Source organism: Urocitellus parryii, chromosome 11 (genome assembly GCF_045843805.1).
Source record: "Urocitellus parryii isolate mUroPar1 chromosome 11, mUroPar1.hap1, whole genome shotgun sequence".
In the NCBI taxonomy this organism is placed as follows: domain Eukaryota; kingdom Metazoa; phylum Chordata; class Mammalia; order Rodentia; family Sciuridae; genus Urocitellus; species Urocitellus parryii.
The window spans coordinates 45,919,540-45,944,243 of NC_135541.1; the positions used below are offsets into that span (position 1 = coordinate 45,919,540).

General features: G+C 32.5%; 1 protein-coding gene across 1 annotated transcript in view; it reads left to right on the forward strand.

Moving 5' to 3' along the window:
• Efcab7 (EF-hand calcium binding domain 7) overlaps positions 1-24,704 on the forward strand; it is a 44,052-nt gene that overhangs the window by 13,262 nt on the left and 6,086 nt on the right. Inside the window, exons 8-12 of the mRNA XM_026408733.2 lie at positions 6,291-6,432; positions 10,538-10,647; positions 12,945-13,102; positions 14,314-14,447; positions 21,746-21,894. Of these exons, the coding sequence (XP_026264518.2) occupies positions 6,291-6,432; positions 10,538-10,647; positions 12,945-13,102; positions 14,314-14,447; positions 21,746-21,894 (693 nt within the window). The remainder of the gene's footprint in view (positions 1-6,290; positions 6,433-10,537; positions 10,648-12,944; positions 13,103-14,313; positions 14,448-21,745; positions 21,895-24,704) is intronic.

Sequence of the window (24,704 nt, forward strand, 5' to 3'; positions counted from 1 at the left end):
AGTTGTGTTTGATCCTCAACACCATATAAAAATAAATAAAATAAAAGTATTGTGTCCACCTACAACTAAAAAAAAATAAAAAAAGAAAGAGCATTGTATATTTATTAACTCTGAAATATCTTAAGAAATCAAATGTTTCCTTTTGAACAGTGGAGCTATAAATTCTCCAAGTAATGTTATTTACTACCCAGAACAGTCTAATTTTTATACTGAAGTTGAGTTGGTATCAATCATGTGGCATTTGTCTTATTCCTATAATAGCTGCTGTTCTACCATTTTCCATCTTATTAACCTATAGATAATATTGTAATATATAGTTAGGCAGTCTTTCCATAGTAATTTATAAATTCCCTTCTACTATTGCATTATTTTATGAAATTGGAACTTAGGAAGATTTCTAATATTTAACTTCTTCCCAGCTAGATTTTTATAAAGTCATCTTCTGTCAGTCTGTACTGCCCCTAAAGTACCATCAGCTATGGAAAAATCCTTCTATCTGAGTTTCCTCAGTGGTACAAATTATATTTACTACTCACTATAGACAAATATACCAATACATGCATTAATTTCATTTAAACAATTAGGAGCTACTATACCATAATTACAGTACAAGTATAGGAAATGTTGCAGCTACAAAATTATGGGATTTTTTTTCTTATTAAGAAAACTAAATAAGTTTATCTTGATACTTAAATGCATGGGTAATTTGAATAATAAGCTTCATTACACTTTCTTATAATAACATCATAAACAAGAAGTTTCTATTAAAAACTGTCTTTAGAAAAGCATGGCAGATATTTAAATGTGAAGTAAAACTTAGAATATAACTGGTAGACTACAGAGAAAATAAGACCTACTTTACACCTTTGGTTTTGCTATCAGTGAGAACTGTGGCATTTACCTACCATTTTATTTTTCAGACTTTTTTTTTAATCAGTCAAAAAGGAAGTATGCAACTGGCTTGCTTTTGAGATTCTCTCTAACTTTAATACAGGTTGAGCATCCCTATTCTGAAAATCCCAAATGCTGCAAAATCTGAAACTTTTTGGGTGTCAACATGATAAGCACAAGTAGAATATTCCACATCTGATCTCATGTGAGGGGTACAGTTAAAATGCAGACACCCTAAAAATTTTATATAAAATTATATTCAGGCTATGTATATAAAATATATGTGTTTTGGATGTGGTCATGCACACCTGTCATCCTAGCAATTTAGGAGTCTGAGTCAGGAAGATTTCAAGCTTAAGGCCAGCCTTTGGCAATGTGGTGAGACTGTCTCAAAAAAAGGGGGGTGGTGACTGAGGATGTAGAACAATGGCAAAGTTCCCCTGGGGTCAATCCCCAATACAAAAATAAATAAATAAATAAATAAATAAATAACATATTAAACAAAATGAATTTCATGTTTAGACTTGGATCCCATTCCTTATGTATATACAGATAGTCCAGAATCTGAAAAAATCTGAAATCTAAAACACTTTTAGTGTCAAAGTTTTAGATAAGGGATACTCATCAACATGTATTTGTAATCATAAATTATTATCCCTTACCATTCCAGATAGATAAATATAAAATATATATTTATAAAATGAAATTACATCTGATAATGGTATAAACAAAATTGATTGAAAGGAAAACATTTAATACCAGAATCAGTTCAAACTGTCTCAAAGAATAATTTGTCTAAAATACCCATATAAGGATATCTTTTCTTTCTTGCCTTTAAGCAGTCATCATTTTCCAAAGTTGTACTGATTATGTTAATAGAAAGAATAAATCTGACATAACTTTCCTATGTACATACATGAATATACCACAATGAATCTCAACATCGTGTACATCCACAAGACTGGAATCCTAATTAGAATAAAATATATTCCATGTTTGTACAGATATGTCAAAATAGTCTATTGTCGGGTATAACTAGAAAGAACAAATTAAAAACAGAGATTGACAGGGAAGCTAAATAATAATCTGTGCATATTCTTACTTATTAGTAATCAAACTTTTAGCTCAAGCTCAAGTGTGAACCTCACTGTGTTAAAGATAATAAAAAGTTTTGTATTTGGTACCCTGATAGTATATTCTTTTAGAAACATGATTGAATGGTAAAAGCATTGATCCAAAGTCTTGCACTCTAGAACTGCTATTTCAGTAAACTCCTTCTTAAACTTTGAGCTTGTATAACCTTTGTTTACCTCAATTTCTGTTTATTAAAATGACTAATTAGCTCAGTGGCAGAATGCTTGACTAGCATATGTGAAACCCTGGGGTTAATGCCCAGTATAGAAAAAAAAAAGACTCTTAATTCATATCTAATCCACATTACCTCATAGGAATATATTTGAAATATCATATATAATGACATTTGTATCATTGGCACTATACTTAAGATTAATTCAAATAATTTGTTATATCTTAATTTCTCAGAGTTAAAAATACATGTTTTATGCCCCAAAGTTGTGATAGTGCATGTGATTAATGACTAATGAAACTTGGCCTATTAAAACAACTCACCAGTTAGTTTTAGTAATGTTCACCAGTTAGTTTTAGTAATGTTCATAGTTCAACATAATGATCAAATCTTAAGATCTTAAGTTTAAGAAGAAATCTTTAAAAAGATAAAAATACATGTGAAAAACTTAACATTGTTGATAATTAAGCAAAAATAAAATAAAAGGAAATAGAGAAAATATATAGAAAGAGTGGTTGATATCTAAAATAGTCAAAAGAATTTATTAAAATAAGTAAGAAAATGCCCAGTCTGCAGTATATCTCTGAGAATAGGAGATGAATAAACAGTTCTCATGAAAGGAAACAAATACAATAAACCTAGGGGAACTGTTCAGTATTACAAGAAGTAAGCAGAGAAATTAAAATTAATATAAAAGTATTACAGTATCATTTTTTGTTAGAAAATACTTGTAGCATTTAAAATATATAGAATGAATGTTTTATGTATCCATACCTTGATAAAGAAGTCATCTCTCATCATCCCCCAATTTTTTTTCATAACACAGTATGGATCAAGTAATGGTAAAAATTATTATAGTATATGTCACTGGTGGTCTTGTAAAATTAGCATCATTGTTTTACAGAGCAATGTGGGAATACATGTCAAAACACTTAAATTATAGATGCTTTTTTTCCTAAAAGTTCTCAGGGAAATAATTCATCAGAAGAGAAACATACTATTTTAGCATTATCTATGTTAATGAGAAATTGGAAATAACATAATCACCCAACAATTTAGAAATAGTTAAGCAAATAATGATATGTCCACTCAATTTTTAATCATAGACCCAGCTAATCGAAAAGGTACAGTTCTGTACCATTAAGCACATTCACACTGTTGTGCAACCATTAGTACTTTCCATGTCCAAGGCTTTGTTATTTGAAACTTGGCCTATTAAAACATAACTCACCATTTCTTTTTCTCTCAGCCCCTTGAAACCACCATTCTACTTTCTGATTTTGACTACTCTAGGTACTTCCTATAAGTGGAATCCTATAATATTTGTCCCTTTGTGTCTTGCTTAGTTCACTTAGCTTAATGTCTCTTTCATCCATGTGTTATAGCATGTGTCAGAATTTCATTCCATTTTGGGGTTAAAAATATGTAAATGTATGAATATGCCATACTTTGTCTATGTATTCATCCATTAATAATGGACATTAGAATAATTTCACCCCTTGCCTATTGTGACCAGGGTTGCTATGAAAATTGATGTACAAATATCTGTTTTGAGTCCCTGCTTCCAATTCTTTCAGATGTATACCCAGAAATGGAATTACTAGAGCATATGGAATTCTACGTTTAATTTTTTTTTGAGGAATTAACATACCATTTTCCACAGTGGCTTTACCATTTGATATTCTTATGAGCAATGCACAAGGGTTCTAGTTTCTCCACATGCCCACCAATACTTCTTATTTTCTTTCTTTTCTATTCTTTTTATCTTTCTCCTTGTATTACAACCATTCAAATGAGTGATAAAGTATTATCACATTATGGTTCTGATTGGACTTTTCCTAATGGTTAGTGATGGTTGGTTGCATATCCTTTCAAGTGCTTATTAGTTGTCTGTATATCTTTAAAGATATACAGTTCATTCAGTTCCTTTGCCCATTTTTAAAGATCTGGTTCCTTTGGGTTTTTTTCTTTATACATTTACAATTTTTAATTGACATAATAATTGTACATTTTTGTGGAGTAGAGTGTGATACTTCAATACATATATTCAAGGTAAAATCAGGGTAATTAATATTTTTTTGTTGTTGATTTTTAGTTCTTTATGTGTTCTAGATACAATTTCCTTTTATGATTTCAAATAATTTTCCCCATTACATGAGTTACCTCTTTACTCTTTTAATAATGTCCATTGAAGCACACGTTTTTAGTTTTGATGAAGTCCAGTTTACCTAATTTTTCTTTTGTTGCCTGTGCTTTTGGTGTCACACAAGTAATCATTGCCAAAGAGAATGTCAGCTTTCCCTCTGTTTTCTTAAAGTTTTGTAGTTTTAGTACTTATCTTTAGGTTTTCCATCCATTTTGAGCTAATTTCTCTATTTGGTATAAGGGCTCAAATTCACTCTTTTTCATGTGGATATTCAGTTTCCCAGCCCCATTCATCGAAAAGACTGACCTTCCCCTTATTTTATGGTCTTGGCACCCTTGTTGAAAATTATTTGATCACATATTTGAGTGGTTATTTCTAGACTGCCCATTCTATTCTATTGGTTTATACGTCTGTCTTTATGCCAGCACCACACTATTTTGATTACTGTGGTTTTGTAGTAAGTTTTGAAAAGTGTGACTCTTCCAACTTTTTTTTTTTCAGTAGCAGAATATTTTGAATATAAGGTTAGAAACTAAAAACAAAAACATAAAATGATATTTGTTAGAATGTAAAAACATATGTCTCTGTAAAGGTCACTATTAGAAAGGACTATATAGAAATCAGAGTAGGATGTAAAATTATAGGGATTTTTTTCTATTTTATATTTCTTATTTTAAATGTATTAAAATATTAAAATAATTATTACATGGAAAATGATGCATAAGCATATGTTAATATAATGTAGTCTTTTAAAAATGAGCAAGAAATTAATTTCAATGTAAATTATTTTTGGCCTTGCTTTTTCAGTGCCATCGTAAATCTTTCTATAATGGATTAAAAATGATTGTGATGTTATTGTTATAGAGCTAATGCCTGCCCTTTGTATAGTTATCAATTTTATTAAAGCCTTGAGCCTAATATCTATATGTCTTTACAAATATCATTTAAAATCTTTCTTTATAAAATCACTTCAAAGCCTCATTAGCACTCTATTTTTGGCATTATGAATAGAACAGAAATATGTCTTAGATTAGTTAGGCAAGCCTACTAATGATGAAGTGAAAAGCATTTTGCATACATGGTACAGTTTCTCAGTTTCAATAAAGAATTCTTGCTCTCCAGAAAGAATATACCTCAGTTGGTAGAGTTCTTGCCTCATATGACAAGGCCCTGGGTTCAGTCCCCAGCACTACACAAAAAAATAATAACAACAGCAAAATTCTTTACTTTCTGTTCAATGTGCCATTTTCAAATTTTACTTAATTCTAGTTATAAGATTCTTTATAGACACATTATTTCAGACTAGGAGAAGGAATTTATCTAGACTACAAAGTAGTGGAAGCAATATAGAAAGGTCTTTCTTCAAAATGATATTTTATATTTATTAGCATAATTCTGTAGCTATGAAACTTTTATTCAGTGTTCTTCTAGTCACCTTGATTTGAAGTATTTACTTTGGTTGTTGTAAACTTTATCTTTAAATACAATATCACTTTTTCTTTCAATACATTTGTTTTAGTATTTCTTACTTCTTCATTCTTACTGTGATCCTAGCGGTACTCTTAAATTATTACACATATATATATTTATTGCTTTGCTTCAATACTTCTTCCACTTTGGTGAACTTTGTTTTTCTTATTTATTCTCTATTATATAATTTTCAAATGATGTTGATTCTTCATTGCATAGTTCACTGATTGCTCACTCAGTTTATAGCAATGTCACCCCTCCATTAATCAGACCATATATATTTGTTGAGCACCTACAATATGCCAGTTATGACTAATTTCTGTCATGCCTATTACTTTCCTAAGTTGCGCATTCTTGGAGGGCAATGACATTTTTAAAAATGACATTTTAAAAAATATCTTCCTTGGATTTCTTCTTATTAACTATGCTAGAAACACTTAATAAATGTTGTTTGAATATTATTGTTTTTCATTTCAGGACTGGCAATACATACAATCAAAAGGCTGCTTCTTCTTAGAAGAGGATGGCGAAATCATTAGTCATCAATACAGGATGCAAATAGCTCAAAAGTCCATGATTTATCTAACAATTAAGCCATTAAACCTGAGTCAAGTCGAAGGCAAGTTTAAATTTTCTATTTATTTTTTAAAATATCAACTTGTACCCTCTCTTAAAACATTTATATGAGTACTTAGTAGTCTTTGTTAGTGAAGAAAATAAACTGCCTAGGTAAGAAACAAATAATTATGTTGCAAGAAAGATAGTGTTACTTTATACATTGACTGTATTACCAGTTGCTTTGTGTTTCTGTTTGTGTTTAAAGCATGTTTTATTAAATAAAATGTTACCTGTTTCTTCATGATACAGAATTAATGTTTATATGCTAATTAATCTTAGTCTTTTCCATTTATTATTTTAAAATTAATATGTCTAACAGAAGTTCTGTAGGAGCATAATTTGGGATATGAAACTGCAAGTAATTTTGGGGGAGAGGTACTGGGGATTGAACTCAGGGGCACTTGACCACAGAGCTATATCTCCAGACCTATTTTGTATTTTATGTAGAGACAGGTTCTTACTGAGTTGCTTAGCACCTCACGTTTGCTGAGGCTACCTTTGAACCAACAATCCTGCCTCGGCCTTCCAAGCCACTGGTATTATAGGCATGTGCCACTGTGCCTGACTTGCAAGAAATTTTTAATACCTTTGAAGTCCATGTCTGTGACTGAGACAATCTTTATTAATAATCTTTACATTCTTTTTAGTTAAAAATTAGTAATTTCATGCCATCTAAAAAGTTTATTAAAACTGGGCTGGGGTTCTGGGATTGTGGCTAAGCGGTAGAGTGCTCGCCTAGCATGTGGGAGGCCCTGGGTTCGATCCTCAGCACCACACACAAAAATAAATAAATAAAATAAAGATATTGTGTCCAACTACAACTGAAAAATAATTAAAAAAAAAACTGGGCTGGGGATATGGCTCAGTTGGTAGAGTGCTAACGTATGCACAAAGCCCTGGGTTCAATCCCCAGCACCACACACAAAAAAACTGTTGATATAGAATTTTCAATCATTGAAAGATGTCTCTAGGGATGCTTTGCCCAAATATCCTTTTATATTGATTGTTCCAAGTCAATCTTTTATGTTTTCATATAAACATTTTATTGCTAGAGGGAGTTTCCCCCACCTCCTAAAGCAGTGATTTTGAAAGTATTCCCTGTATGTTTTGTCATTTACTTAAAATACAATATAGTTGATACTTTAAAATAATAATTTTAGTAGTAATTTTTCAGAGGTGAATCAAGATAGTCATGCAAATTTAGCCTTAAGTCTCTGTATTCTTATGAATTATTCCTTTATTCATTTATTTATTAAGTATTTATTGAGAGACTTATATGCCAAGTATCAATTTAGGTGTATCAGAGTACAAAAAAAGATAAAAATAACCCTTCTCATTAACTTATGTTTTAGTGAGGGTAGCAATACATAAATGTAATAAATAGGAAAAAGCATGAAATGTTAGAAAGTAATAAGTGCTATGGGAAAAAACTTAGAGGGGAAAAGGGTGTGAATGTTTATGGTAAGTGGGTTGCTGTTAAAATGGAGTCAGTCTATGCTTTGTTAAGAAAGTGATGTATGATCTCAGTGACTTAGGAGGCTGAGACAGGGAGGTTGCAATTTTGAGGCCAGGCTCAACAAATCAGTGAGGCCCTAAGCAATATGGTAAGGCCCTATCTCAAAAAATAAAAAAGACTGGGGTGTAACTGAGTGGTAAAGCACTCCGGGGTTCAATCCCTAATACCAATAGATAGATAACAGACATATGAACAAAGACTTTGAAACAGGTTTATCAATTATCAACTGATTCATAACAAAGTTTCCCAAACTCAGTGACTTAAAAACAATTGAATATTTGTTTACTCTATATGTGTAGTAGATAGTTTTTATAGTCTGAACCAGGCAGGCTTGGCTTTTCTCTGTAGGGCAATCTCATGTATCTGTGGTCAACTACAGGTTAGTTTATGGCTGGCCTTTGCTGATCTTGGCTGGGTTCTTTCCTGAATATAGTGTCTCAGCTGGGACAGCTTGACCCTGCTTCAGATGACTTCTCATCCTCCAGTAAGATAGCCTGTCCTTGTTTTCATGGTTTAACAAGAATCTACAAAAGAAAAACAGAAAGCACAATAGGATCTTCTGAGGTCTAGGCTTAGAACTGGTACAGTACACAGGCGAGTCCAGATTAATATTGTAGGGAAATAGACTTGATCTTTGATGGAGGAGCCACAAAATCACATTGCAAAAGGCTGTTAATACTTGAGGGACAGCCATTTTGCTGTCTTCCACAGAAGGCAAACAAATAAGTTTTATGGGTGTAGGGGTGGTGAAAAGGATGGGTGGAGGAGGAGGCAGAGCATTCCAGGTAGAGAAAGTACTGCATGCAGAGTCTTGAGGTGAGAGTATGCTGGTGTTGGAAGAATGGAGGCTAGAGTGTCTGGAATGTAGTTGGTAAGAAGAAAGTAATAGGAAATCAAGATGAGGAGGAACAAGGACATAAACTGGAAGGTATTTTTTTCCCCTAGTGAGGACTTGGGCTTTTACTTAGAGAAATGAAGTTTTCCTTATGACTAGAATCAAAATTTTCTCTTTATCATTGATTTTTCAAGCAGTTTGAATATATAAGTGTTTTTTTGTTTTGTTGTTGATATAATTGTTTTGATTGGTGGATTTAATTGTTTGGCATTTATTCTGCGGAGGGTTCTCTGACCTTTTTGGATTTGTGACTTCTAGTCTTTCATTTTGTTTAGGAAATCTTCCTTTATTTCTTCAAATATTTTTTTGCCCTCTTTGTTCTTCCACTGGTTGATGCCTGACATCTCTTCCTTTGCTACACCACCACAGATAAGCCAGTACTTATATCCAGGTCTCTCTTTTGAAAAGACTGTCTTTCAGGCTGCTTAGTTGCCCTATGACCTCAAGTCTGATGAGTTCAAGAAAAGTTATAATTTTTTAAATATTTATTTAGTTGTAGATGAACATACAGTATCTTTATTTATTTTTATGTGGTGCTGAGGATTGAACCCACTGTCTTACACATACGAGGTAAGCACTTTACCACTGAGCTACAGCCTCAGCCCCAAGAAAAGTTATAATATTGTAGTTTACTCATTTTTTCTTACTGTTCGAGCAATACTCTTAGTTTTCTACTGCACTAGAAGATCATGAGTAGAAGGCAGGATATATTCTGACCTATAGTTCAGCAAGAGCAGTCAGGTTGATCTTTTGTTTGTTTGTATTTTTTTTATAGTTGTAGATGGACAGAATGCCTTTATTTTGTTTGTTTATTTTTATGTGGTGCTGAGGATTGAACCCAGTTCCCCACACGCGAAGGCAAGCACTCTGCCACTGAGCTACAGCCCCAGCCCCAGGTTGATCTTTTGAAAATATTTATGACTTAAGAGTAATCAAGAGATACCAAAGAGTCTACCTGGGATGTTATTGCAGAATTCTAGAAAAAGATGGCAATGTTTTGAACTAGGGTGTATGCAGGAGGGGGGATAGAGATTCTGGGCATATTTTGAAAGTAGAACTAGTGATATCCTGAGAACTGGTTTTGTATGTGAGAAAAGACAGGAGTTTAAAGATGATTCCAAGATTTTTGGATTGAGCAATCAGAAGAATGAGTTACCATTCCTTCTGATACAGAGATGAGGATAGATGGTAGTTATTTTTAAGGGATTCAAAAGGTCAAGAGTCCATTTTTACAAACAGAAATTTGGTGAAAATGTCAAATAGGCATTTTGTTATATGGGACTGACATTTAAATGAAAGGTTCTAGCTGGAGATTTTAATTTTGGGGTTGTGAACACATAGAAGGTTTCTTTTACCTGGGACCTAGCACAGGTAAGCCAGTGCTAATCCCATCTCTTCCAGAAAAGGTCTGCATTTCTTTGATTTCAGGTATCCTGGTTACTCTGCAGCTTGAGCTTTGGGGAGTTCAAGAAAAGTTAGGATTTTTAGAAAGTGAGTATATAGAGAATGTCTTCATAGGTCACTATATGTAGTATATGGATTATTGCAAATGTTAAGATGTTTGCATATAAAATGGAATGTGTATTTCTTTTTAAAAACTCCAAGGGGGAAATAACCTAACAGTTTCTTTTTTAAATAGGAAAAGAGCAAAAAGTGATTATTTATTTTAATGTGTTTGGGTATTTTTGTTTGTAGGAAAACTATCCTCTTGGTCATCAGTTGATACTGCCTTATATATTCTTAAGGAAAATGAAAGTCAATCAAATCTACAGCTCCTGTGTTTTACTGAACAACGAAATAGAGAAGTATACATATTTATTTTCTAATTTTAATTTTAAAATATAGTATTAACTCAAGTTTAGGGAAAATTATCATTTTTCTGTATTTATTTTTTTTAATTTATATTCTATCAATTAAGTTATACAGCACTTAAATAAGTAGATATATATATATATATATATATATATATATATATATATGTTTTATTAATTGTGAAGGACATTTTCTTGTTTGCTGAGATTTTTAAGTATTGAGGATTAATTGGCAGGTTTGACTTCATTACTTGTAAGTTGTTTGAAATCATATTTTATTTTCCTCTTTTCTAAATGCCCTATGCCTCACATGTGAACATTTTTTTTGTTATGCTTAATAAAAAAGATTGATACCAGTAGATGCCCCCCTCCCAAATACAAGCAATTCCAAAATTTGGAAAAGTTGCTCTGAATGTTTGTCTTACTTATACTAGTACTGCAAAAGAGAAAAAGATTACTATCCTCAGGCTTGACTCATAGAGTCTATATTATAGACTCAAAATTTGACTGATGTAAAGAAATGCTTTTAAATGTTTTTATATGATACCCTTGGAGTTGTTCTTATATTTTCTAATTATATATTTACTCAAAGGCCAAATATGTGAAGTAGATACATAAATGTGACTGTTTATTTTATGAGGTCTACAAAATACATCTGCTACACAACCAACAGAAATAATACTATTCAAGGGCTTACTGCAATATCATATTTAATCTTTATATAGGCCCAACAACAGACAAACATTCCCCTGATGGAATGTTATATAAAAGTCTTTATTGTAGGCTTCCTAACAGACAAGAATAGTTATAGGCAAGAAAAAAATAAAATGGCAGAAGTTAATGTTTTGACTCTTCTTCAGAACTGACTACAATGTTAAGTTCAAGATAAAGCATCACCTAAAACAATGGCTTTTCCCATTTTGTTATGGATGAAATTGCTTTCTCATGAGATTGTATGTGTTTAAAAAAAAATTAGTGGTAGCAAGGCCATAATAAAGTTTTTTGAAAGAGTTTCTATTTACCACTTTAGTATACAGACTTCTGTGTATTGGTAATATGTCATTTACAAATGACTTTTTAATCTGTATTTTTAGTTTCAAATTATTTAAGAAGAGTTTGGTGCCCATGAAAAACTTTCTATTTGCCATTCATATATTAGTAAGCGGCAAAATCTTTTTTTTTTTTAAAGTCTTGTTTGTAAGTCCACACCTGGACAATCTAAAAGATTATGGTTTCCAAAAGATGGATTGGTAAATTTTTAGTCTTCAAAATGACCTTCAGTTATATTGATTGTATCTTGTATCAAAGTAGGACATGGTGACCTTAGGATTATGGTTCCCCTTACAAGTCGGGGCAGAAATAATACTGTATTTTGAGTGTGAAACTCCAGGATGAACTAAACTCTGCCTGGGTTTTGAAATGAATTTTTGGACACAATACCTGACAGAATTCCTCTGGGCTAGTCCATATTAAAGGGCAAATAATTGTGTTTAGCTCTTATACATAATTAGAAAATACATAGGTTTAATATATTTGACAGATGAACCTTGTTTATATGAAATGTTTAGGTTCCAGAAAGATCTTAGAAGGTATAGAGAGGAATACTATTTGCTTTGTTTTATAGGAAACTAAAATGTTTTTCTATACAAATGTCTTGATACTACATTATAAATATCTAATATTTGATAGAAAATATAGTTTTATATAAGGCAGGATTATCTGGGATTCTGCATCTTCTTTTAATAGTACATGTTACATAAGTAGTAAAATACCACTCTACGTAATTGGGCTTTTACAAAAATGTTTAATTCATACAAATAATGGACTATTTAAATTTAAAAAATTTTTATTTTGTGTCTTTGGAATCTGGTTTACATATTATATATTTATATTTCAATCCTAGCAGGAAACCATAATCTGGAAATTTTACTTTTCTCAAAGGAGCTCAGTGTTTGCATTAAAAAATTATCCTAAGATTAGTCTTTTTTCTCTTTGAAGACATTTTCATTATAAACATATGTGAAGATTACTGGGGAAGATTTAGAAGATATACAACTTCTATCTATTATAGTTTTAGGCAATTTTTAAAATATATAAAGAACTAAATCCAACAGTCTTGTACTTGGATTACTATTAAGAAAATAATTTGAAGCCTGTGAAAGATTTATAGAACTATAATAGAATAGGTGAACATTGATTTTAAAAATAATTTATAATGCTTCCCTTTCAGAAGAAAATTAAAAGTCATCAAGACTCATGTTGTTTTGTTTTGTTAATTCTTTTGAGAAAAGGTGTTTGGATGGACTGGTGAACTAGGACCTGGAATTTACTGGTTAATTCCTTCTACAACTGGCTGTAGGCTAAAGAAAGAAAGAAAACCAATAACAGAAGAAGCCCAACTTGTGTATAGAGATGAAACAGGAGAATTATTTCTTACAGAGGAATTTAGGTAAGTTTTTGTTTTTTAAGTTTAAACTGGAGCAGCTGGGCTCAATGGCACATGCCTGTAATCCAGGTTGAGGTAGAAAGATTGAAGTTCAAGGTCAGCTTCTCAGTTTAACAAGATATTGTCTCAAAAATAATAAAAAGGGCTGGGAATGTAACTCAAAGGTAGAGCACCACTGGGTTCAATTCCCAGTACAGTTAAAAAAAAGATTTGAACTCTCTAGACCAGTAGCCTGTCTTTCTACCTTTCCTTTGTTTAGCTCCCACCCCATCCTCCTATTTTAATTCAGTAACTCAATTCTTGTGAAAATGTAAATGAACCTGGAAATTATTATGCTAAAGAAATAAAGCAGGTTCACAAAGACAGATACCTCATGATATTACTTACATATAGAATCTAAAACAGTCAAACTCATATAAGCAAAGAATAGAATGATAGTTACCAGAGTCTAGGTGTAGTGGAATGATTGGGAGATGTTGGTTGAAGGATACAAAATTTCATTTAGGCAGGAGGAATAATAATAAAAGAATATCTGTTGCATAACTGGTGACTATAGTTTACAACAATGTACTGTAAACATGAAAATTGTTTAAATAGTAGGTTATAAATATTCTCACCACAAAGAATATTTGAAATAACTGCTATATTATTTAGTCTGATTTAATCATTCTACAATATGTGTGTATGATGTTATGAACCATGAATATATATTTTTAAAAGAACTTATTCTAGTACACAACTGAAAGTGTCCATCCATTCAAAAATCTGAGATTATCATTAATTTCTGGGTTCCAAACTTTTGACAAGTCAACATTAGTTACACATCTACTAATATCACTCCCACTAGACACTGCCTTTAGAAATAGATCCTGATAGTTGGATTCTTGATTTTGATAGCTGTCAAATATGGAATCCAAAACTTAGGTAATTCTCCTTTACCCTGATTATCCATGTTAAGATTTGCCCATAGCCTGAGAGGAACGGGAGGAAAAAAAGGAAATTACTAGTATTTATTAAGTTTCTACTCTGTATTAAGATACTATGATTGCTTTAGAAGTTTGTTTATATCATTTATTACTAGACTGAGCCCAGAATGCACTTGGATACAGAATAGTTCACAAAAGTTACTTCCTTTGAATATTTTCCTCATAGCAACCTTCCTTAGTCTAGTTGTCTTAAAGACAAGAATTCATTTTCTATTTTTATAATTTTAGGTCAACTTTATTAGACATATTTGAAGTAATTGATTTAGATGGAAATGGTCTTCTTAGTCTTGAAGAATATAATTTTTTTGAATTGAGAACAAGTGGTGAGAAATGTGATGAAGATGCTTGGGCTATCTGCAAAGGTAGGCACTTCTCTTTTTCTAATGATATGTAGAAAAATATATAACATTCTTTTATTCCTAAGAAGCAGCCAAATTTCTCCATGGAATATTATGACAGCATTTAGGATGGTTTAAAAATAGTAGCATTACATGTAGATTATAAAACTTAAAGGTTTTTTTTCTTAAACTGATGATGTGAAGTTAAAAGAAAATGTGAATTGCTTAACTGTAATTTCATCTTTTAACCTATTCTGAGGCTTAAAGATGAAAAAAACTGTCCTAGTTCTTGATACCACTGAGCCATTCCCTGTGCCCAGGAGAGGGCAGCAGAGAGTAAATAAACTGGAGTTAAAAAAGTTAAGAGGTCCTGAAAGTTGTTTATACATTTTAAGAATTTCTTAATGGTATTTTTTTGTATTTGAGTTGAATTAAAAATTTCCATATTGAAGCCCCAAATGCCAAGATGGGACAGAAAACATAATTTAAAATGAGACAAAGTCATTTGCCACTTAGGATGAGTCTGGGATGAAGTAGGACCTGAGTATTTAAATCAAGTTTAAAGGGGAACAACAAAGCCATATCCAACTATAGATTACAGAACAAGAAGTATGAGGAGACCAGAATGCAGCATATGCTATCCCTGGGATAGTAATATATGCTTCTCAAAATGGTTTAAGCTTGGGTGAGTCGGTGAGCCAGGTTGGAGTCTATTTATCTAAACAGCAAGTAGGGTAGAAATATTATATCATTAATATAAAAATTTTATATTGTACAACTTTTTAGGTAAAAATAGCCAAGTTAAATTAGCCAATGATAACAAATATGTATGTTGATTTATGATATTAAACTTTGACTAAGTTTGATAATATACATAATAGTGTTATCTTTAAGAAGGTATAATTATCATAACTTTAATGATATAATCTCAATTTGTTGGCAACAAAGCACATTCCATAAGAGTGAATCATAATTAGGTTTTTCTTATGGTGAAATTGTTGATAAATAAAATTCTAGTCTAATAGTTTAATTAAATTGGCAGTGTGAAAATTTATATTTTTTGAGAACTTTTCATTTATCAGGTTCTGATCTAAGCAATTCTACATATCAATTCTGTGAGGCAGTGCTATTTTATTCTTACATTACAAATAAGGAAATAGAATCAAAGAGACTGAATAGCTTGGCCAAAGTCACACAGCAAGAAAGTTTCACAGTTGGGTTTTATAGCTAAGCAGTCAGACTTCAGAACCTTAAGCTTCATGCTATCAAAAAGTTCCAAAAACGATTAACTTAAAATGACTGGAGAGGTCTGGGGATGTAGCTCAGTGATAGAGTATTTGCCTAGCATGCATATTGTCCTGGGTTCAATCCCCAGTACCAGATGGGAGAAAAAGATTTGAGGGGAATATCTCCTTCACTGACATTAATAATACTGCAAACTAATGTGAGCTTTTTATTTTCTGAAATGTTTACCTTCATCATCACATGTAATATTATTTCAATCATTTTTCCCCTTGATAATAAAAATGTTATTTAGCTATAAGATAATCTTTTTTTTGAGATGGGATTTCATTTTGTTGCTGGGGCTGCCTTAAACTTGGGACTGTAATGCCTTAGCCTCCTGAATAGCTGAGATATAGGTATGCATGCACCAACAAGCTAAACTAAGATTATCTTAATTAATTTTCTTTAGACTTAAAGGTAGCTTCACTTTTATTTTGTTCATAGTCTGTTATTTTGTTAGAGCAGTTTTAGATTTACAGAAAAATTGAGTAGGAAATATAGAGCTCTCCCATATATCTGTTCCCTATCCATCCTCACCAAGTTTCTTTTATTATTAACATCTTCAATTTCTATGGTACATCTGTTATAATTAATGAGCCAATATGGATATGTTATTATTAACTACAAGTTTACAGTTTATAAAAGGGTCCACTCTTGTATGGGTTTTTATAAATATGTCATGTATCTGCCATTACAGTAGTCTACAGAATAGTGTTACTGCCCTAAAATTTCCCTGAGCTCCATCTATTTACCTACTATCTGTCCCCCATACCTCTGGCAACCACTCACGTAATTTGCCTCTTCCAGAGTATCACATATTGGATCCACACAGTATGTACACTTTTCTGAGTGACTTCTTTCACTTTTAACAATGTGTATTTAAAATTCCTTCAGATCTTTTCATGGTTTTATAACTCATTTTTCTTTTTGCTAAATAATTTCTATTGTATAAATGCACCACAGTTTGTATCTATCCACTCATTTATAGAAGAACATCTTGATGGCTTCCAGTTTTTAGTAATTATGAATACAGCTGCAACAAAACTTGTGTGCAGTTTTTTGTACAGAAGAGGTTTTCAACTCATTTAAATTCATTTTAATTTAGTGATTGCTGAATTGTATCACGAGACCATGTTTAACTTTGAAAGAACTGCCTAACTGTCTTACAAAGTGTCTGATACCAGTTTTGCATTCCCACCAAAAATGAATTAAAATTCCTGTTGTACTACCTTCTCATTAGCATTTGTTATTGTTAGTTTTCCAGACTTGGGTCATTCACAGATAAGTTATATCTTACTATTGTTTTAATTTCCAGTTCTCTAATAACATATAATGTTGAACATTCTTTTTGTTTATTTATTTGCCATCTATGTATCTTCTTTGGTGAAATATCTGTTTAGATCTTTTTGCCCATTGTTTAATTGGGATATTTGTTTTCTTATTATTGAATTTGAAGAGTTCTTTGTGTATTTTGAATACAAGTACTTTTGTTGTGTGGCAGGTCTCTCAGAAAATACACAAAGTCCCAGTTTTGTCCAAATTAAAGAGTCTTTTTTAGCCGGCTGCTACTGCTCCCTGCAGGATTCATAACTGTCTCTGCAAGGAACAGTCCTGAGCCTGAGCATTTAGGACATTTAAAGGCAAAAACTGCAAAAACCACATCCGGCTTGACATAGCTGTAAGCAAGCAGGTGCAGAAGCTGAATTGGGCAGTTAGCAAGACAATGCAATGGGTAAAATGGTATTTCCCATGGGACTTTCCAGGTTGGCATAGCAGCAAGCAAGCTAAAGGGAAGTGGGTCAAAATGACCCTAATTGAGTACAAGTTAGAGAATGGTTGCTAAAGTCTGGACAATCAATCTCTGACAAGGTACATTGCCCAAGAAAAATGGAAAGCAAAGAGAACAATTTTACATTGTATAAGAATTGCTATTTTGTGTTGCCAAGTATGCTATGCTAGGTAACTATTAATAGGTACAGAGGCGGGGCTTTCGCACGGGAGAAGCATTTCTTACATGATATGGAGTCTCAGAGTAAAATTGAGTCTGTTTGGTCATTGCCCATGTAGCCTGGGCCCATACACTTTATCTGAATGTGTATTTGGCAAATGTTTTCTCCTGGTCAGTGCTTTGTATTTTAATTCTTTTAACAGTGTCTTTCACAAAGCAGACTTTTTTTTTAATTAGGGCATCATAATTATATATAGTAATGGGGTTCATTTTGACAAAATCATACGTGCAAAGAATTTGTTTTCTCTTTCCCCTTATTTTTTTTCCTTCCCTCTTTTCTCCCCATATTTTCTCTCCTCTACACCGTACTAAACTTCCTTTCTTCTACATACACATAAAGGTGAAATTTCCTTTGGTACCTTTATATATTGATATAACATGATTTTGTTAAATTCACTCCCTTTATCTTCCCCTTTCCCTTCCTTCCTCCCTCTTTTGTTCTCCTCCTATTCCACATTCTTCCCTGTATCTTTATGATGTCCAATCGCCCTCTCCATCCACCGTTTTTTCTTTGTTTTGCTCTAGCTTCCACATATGAGAGAAGACATTTGATCCTTGATTTTCTGAGTCTGGTTTATTTCACTTAGCATGGTTTTCTCCATTCCCATCTATTTATCAGAAAATGCTATTATTTCATTCTTTGTGACTGAGTAAAACTCCATTGTGTGTGTATATATCACATTTTCTTTATCCATTCAGCTACTGAAAGGCATCTGAGTTGATTCCATAATTTGGCCATTGTGAATTGTGCTGCTATAAATGTTGAGGTGGCTGCATGGCTTTAATGTGCTGATTTGAGATCTTTTGGATAAGTACGGAGGAGTCGGATAGCTGGGTCATAAGGTAGTTCCATTTCTAGTTTTTTAAGGAATCTCCACACTGCTTTCTAGAGCAGTTGTACTAATTTGCAGACCACCAACAATTTAAGAGTGCACCTTTACCCTCACGTCCTCGCCAACACTTATTTATTATTCATGTTTTTTTTGTTGTTGTTGTCGATAGACCTTTATTTATTTATATGTGGTGTTGAGAATCAAACCCAGTGCCTCACACATGCCAGGCAAGTGTGCTACCGCTGAGCCTGAGCCCCAACCCCAGCCCCATATTCATGTTCTTGATAATTACCTTTCTGACTAGAGTGAGATGAAATCTTAATGCAGTTTTCATTGATTTGCATTTCCATAATTGCTAGAGATACTGAACATTTTTTCATACATTTTTTGGCCATTTGTGTTTCTCCTTTTGAGGAATTTCTGTTTAGTACTTTGCCCATTTATTGATTGGGCTGTTGGCTTTTTTGGCATTGAGTTTTTTGAGTGATTTATATATTTTATTTATATAATCCCCTGTCAGAGGAGTAGCTGGCAAAATTCTCCCATTCCATAAACTCTCACTTCATGTTCTTAATTTTTTCCTTTGCAGTGCAGAAGCTTTTAAATGTAATGGAATCCCACTTATTGATTCTTGGTTTTATTTCTTGAGCTTTAGGGGTCTTATTGAAGAAGTCAGTGCCTGCACCTTTATGATAAGTGTGTTGGATCCTATGTTTTCTTATAGCAGTTGCAAGTTTTCTGGTCTAATTTCTAAGTCTTTGATCCATTTTTTATTTGACTTTTGTATAGGGTAAAAGAAAGGTATCTAAATTAATTCTTCTACATATGGATATCAAGTTCCCCCAGTATCATTTATTAAAAAGACTGTCTTTATATTTTTGGTAACTGTCAAATATCGGTGGCTGTAACAATTTGGGTTTGTCTCTGTGTCTTCTATTCCATTGGCCTTCATATCTATTTTGATGCTAATACCATGCTGTTTTTGCTATTATAGCTCTGTAGTATAATTTAAGATCAGGTATTGTGATGCTTCCTGCATTAGTTTTCTTGTTCAGAATTGCTTTGGCTTTTCTGGTTCTCTTATTTTTCCAAATGAATTTTAGGACTGTTGTTTTCTAGTTCTGTGAAGAATGTCATTGGTAATTTAATAGGGACTGCATTAAATGTGTATATTGCTTTTGGTAGTATGATCATTTTGACTATATTAATAATAGACTTCATTTTAATGAAGTCCCACTTAAGAATTTTTATTTTTTCATAGATTATGCTTTTGGTTTGTGTGCTTTTTTTGGTAGGGGGTACTGGGGATTGAACTCAAGGGCACTCGACCACTGAGCCATATCCCCAGCCCTATTTTGTATTTTATTAGAGACAGGGTCTCACTGAGTTGCTTTTTGCTGAGGCTGTCTTTGAACTTGCAATCCTCCTGCCTCAGCCTCCCGAGCCACTGGGATTACAGGCATGCACGTCCATGCCCAGCAGTTTGTATGCTTTTGATGTACCACCTAAAACCCCATCAGCAAACCCAAAATTGTCTGGATTTTCTGCTATATTATCTTCTGGAAGTTTTACAGTTTTGTGTTTTACATTTGAGTCTTTGAGCCATTACAGTTAATTTTTGTGAAACATGTAAGGCCTGTGTTTAGATTTATTTATTTTTGCATGTGGATGTTCAGTTGTTTCAGTACCACTGTTGAGAATACTTTCTTTTCTTTATTGAATTGTCTTTGCTCCTTTGTCAAATATTAGTTGTTTGAGTGTATTTTAGGTCTTCTATTCTGTTCCATTGAGTTATTTGTCAATTCTTTCTTCCACCAGTAGTACCACACTGTCTTAATTACTATAGTTTTATAGGAAGTCTTAGAGTCAGGTGTTGATACACCTTTTAAACATTGTTAAGTATTAGGAACTTTAAGTTTCAAAAGTTTACTAGTCATTATGAATCTCTATAGTATCAAGACCCACTTTTTTAAAGTAAAAATTTTTTGTATTACATATCAAATATTAACTTTTTTCATCTGTTACCACATAGTAGCTCCAACATTCCTCTTCATAGCTACCATTTTTCTCCATGATTTAATTTCATATTTTTTTCCTTACAAAGGTATAAGTTACTTTTACCTCTAAACATTTTTAACTATTAAACAGTCAACCTGTTTCAGACAGGGTATTTCTCTGTTTACAATAATGCATACAAAAGAGGCATTATATCAACAAGAAAACCCATTTCCTTTGAGGATATTACAGATGGGAGTTAGGAAATTCAGTCTTACTTATCATAGGACAGTCATCAAAATAAAATTCATAAATGGCTATTTATTATCCAAAGACACATTTGAGGATAAATATGACAGAGACAAATAAACATATTATAGACAAATTCAGGAATTAAACATATCTAGATACTTACAAGTAAATTTAGTTTTCTAAGAAATAATGTTAAAATGGGCATACTTGCATAGGAAAATTAGTTCCCCTTTATCTAATAGTCTTACAATGGCCAAGTGAAAATTCACTTAGAATTAGATGAATTAGGAATATAGTAATTTCCTTAAGTCTGGCACTATGCACATATCACTTTTTGAAACCCTAGTAGTTTGGACGATCTTATATCAAATTCCTTCAAGTTCTGCTAGGCTTAAGAGGAAAATATACATGAAACATTTTGATTTTTTTTTTTTTTTTTTTAGTGAGAGAGGAGAGAGAGAGAGAGAGAGAGAGAGAGAGAATTTTTTTTAATATTTATTTTTTAGTTCTCGGCGGACACAACATCTTTGTTGGTATGTGGTGCTGGGGATCAAACCCGGGCCGCACGCATGCCAGGCGAGCGTGCTACTGCTGAGCCACATCTCCAGCCCCAACATTTTGATTTTTAACTATCAGTAGGAACTGTAAATAGGTAATTTGGAATTTATCCAGAAAAGTTACATTTTTTTCTAATTTTATAATACATTTGCACTATTTATAATTTCAGAATTTGTTGAAAAAAATCATTTTCCATGATAGTACCAATTCTGAGTCACAGGAAGATAGAAAGTTAGCTCCTAAAGCATGTTTTCAAACATTCTACTTGTAGACTGCTTACAAATTCCTAAGATCACCTTTAAGATAAGCATTAATGAAGAATAATATAGACATATTATTAAATATATGAATTTTTGAATTATGTAAGAAAATATTTTTGGTTATTTTAACAGAGAATTTTGATACAAGGAAGAATGAACTAACAAGACAGGGATTTATGGATTTGAATCTAATGGAGGCCATTGATCAAGAAGGAGATCCTCGTGATCTTTGGGTAACTCTACACTCAATGGGCTACAATAAAGCTCTCGAGTTGACAGAGGTAAAGCATTCTTAAAAGTTTTGCTAATAGGTTTAAGTGTTCATAATATTTTACCCCTTGAACTTTTACCTGACACACAACTTTTGAATTGGTCACTGAAATCCTTGAATTTTAGTTGCATATGAATGAATCATAGGAATAGCAGTATGTTTCTGCTAGTTCCATTCTTGCCTGAATTTTAGTTACTGTAAACAGTTAAATAATTCAGAGACACAAGAGTTTTGAGCATGATATGTAGAAAAAAATTAGTAATTAAAAATATACACTCTTTAATTGGAGATGGCTATTTGAGTTGCTAAAGTCTCTTTTATATAGCAAAACTCTGCTTTAACAGAATAAAGGCTTAGAATAAGGAAAATGTGTCTATCGAAGAACTTGGAATTCTGATCTTTTTATAAATGGTACTTGGGTTAATATTTGTAAAACACCTGGAACTGTTACTGGCTCATATAAAGCACTAAGTATGTTATATTATCAGCTGTGATCATCATTATTAATAACATGATAAGTATAAAAGTTGAATAAGACAATAAACCTGAGGAGTAACAAAAACTAATCCTTCCTTCTTGAGTTCTATCTGCATTAGATTTAAAATACAGAATTTAAGAATTTCAGTTTCAGGCCATATTAGGCAACAATACATTTGTTTATACTCTTAAAATAAAAAAATAGTTCTTTTCCATATGTGAATCTAGAGGGCAAGACTAATGTTGACAAATTTAAATTTTAGGTGCATTGAAACTTTGGTTTAATTCCTAGTTTTGACATCATTCAACATCACTTATAAGCCTGTTTCCCAGGGGTTTTGTTGTTATTTTTTATTTGGAGTTTTTTGTTTTGTTTTGTTTTGTTTTGTTTTGCCATTTTTAATAATAGGAGACAAACAGTAACAGTAACTCTATATCCTACTTTAATTTTTTTTTCCTCCAGTGCTGGGGTTCAACCCAGGGCTTCTCATACACTAGGCAAGAACTTGACCGCTGAGCTACAGCCTTAACCCTTATACATTACCTTAATCTAACATTCATTTAGTCTGGCATTTTAACCATAGTATAAGATTGTAAAGGTCGGGCGAGCGTCGGAGGAAGAGACCACCAAGAGACTGTCTCATGCAACAGCAAGGGGTTTATTGGGGGACCAGCATGCTGGGGCTCAGAGCTCACTTGAATAGAGCAGAGAGAGAGAGCCCTGAGAACAGCTTAAGCAGAGCTTATATACTTTTCTTGGAGAGGGCAGGGAGGGAAGTTCATTGACGGGTCAGGGCGAGTGGGTGGTTTGCCTGCAGCCGAGTGAGGGGAGTGCATTCTGCAGTTTGGCAGTTGGGGACAGCACATTCTGGGAACAAGATTAGCAAACAGGTCTCAAGATTTCAACAGTGTTTTGTTAAGCATACAGAAAAACGGAGTGACAAGTACCTATTTTATTAACCTTTCAAGATCAGTATCTAATCTATGAACAATATTGATTCTGCTACACATGCTTTTATCTAATAGAGAAATTGAGCAATTTAAAATTTATAAAAGCATTTATTAATGTAATTTACCTTTGAAATTATAGACATGAAAGATTTATTAGATAAATTTTTTTGTTTAAATATTTTTTAATTGTCAATAGACCCTTATTTTATTTATTTATATGCGGTGCTGAGAATCAAACCCAGGGCTTCACATGTGCTAAGCAAGCACTCTACCACTGAGCCACAACCCCAGCTAAAATTTTTAATTTAAATTTTATATATCGAATAGGTAATATATTTACATTGTTTAAAATTTAAAAGGCAAGAAAAATACATACAGTGGAGAGTATAAAAAATGATATCGCCACTCAATAACTGAAATAAAAAGACAAAGCTATATTTATTGCTTACTATAAGGGATTTCTATGTAGGCACACATTTGCTCCACATAGTGGAATGCATATTTTATTTAACTTAGGTTTTGGGGGAGACGTGAAATTCAGGGGTTGTCTAGCTTTTAAATTGACAGCATCTGGGGAAATATGGTTACTTGCATGAAACTGTTGATTGGTTAGCACTTACTGGTGTGAATTTGTCCCTGACTGCCTGACTTGAAAAAGTGAGGAGCTAACACTGGTTGCTTTATTAAAGTGTGTTCACTGAAGTAAGCGTTATTTCTGATTAAACAGGTTACAACCGTTCTCATGGCTAATATTAACTGAGACAACAGAATAATCATTTTTTTTTCTGAAGTTGTGAGAACTTTTTTATTTTCAGTTTCCCCTTTTGATATATATCCTTCTAAAACTGTAGAAGAAACTATCAAAGATTCACCCAACTGCTGCTGATTAAAACTCTTTAGCAAGATTTTATATGTGGAGATCTGACTTAGTTTGTGCATTGATTGGGATTTCATCCTATTATGTGTGAATCATCTGTTGGCATAGTGACTATGCAGAATCATCTTAAGACTCTGGTCAATCATTCAAAAACTCTGAGACAAACAAATATAAATATTATAAGAAATGACTGGAGGGCACTCCTAGATTATGACCCCAGGTTTTTTAAATGTGGCCAGGGAAACAAGTACTAAAGATTCATTGAGTTTACTTTGTATAGTCTTTTGTAGTTACCTCTCTTTAAAATTTTTACTTATTCTTTTAAATTATATATGATAGTAGAATCTATTTTGAGGTATTTATATAAGCATGAAGTATATCTTATTTTAATTAGGATCCCAGTCATGTGGATGTACCCAATGTTGAGATTCACTGTGGTATATTCATATATGTACATAGGAAAGTTATGTCAGATTATCTTTCCTTTTCCTATTCTCCCTCCCTACCTTTTATTC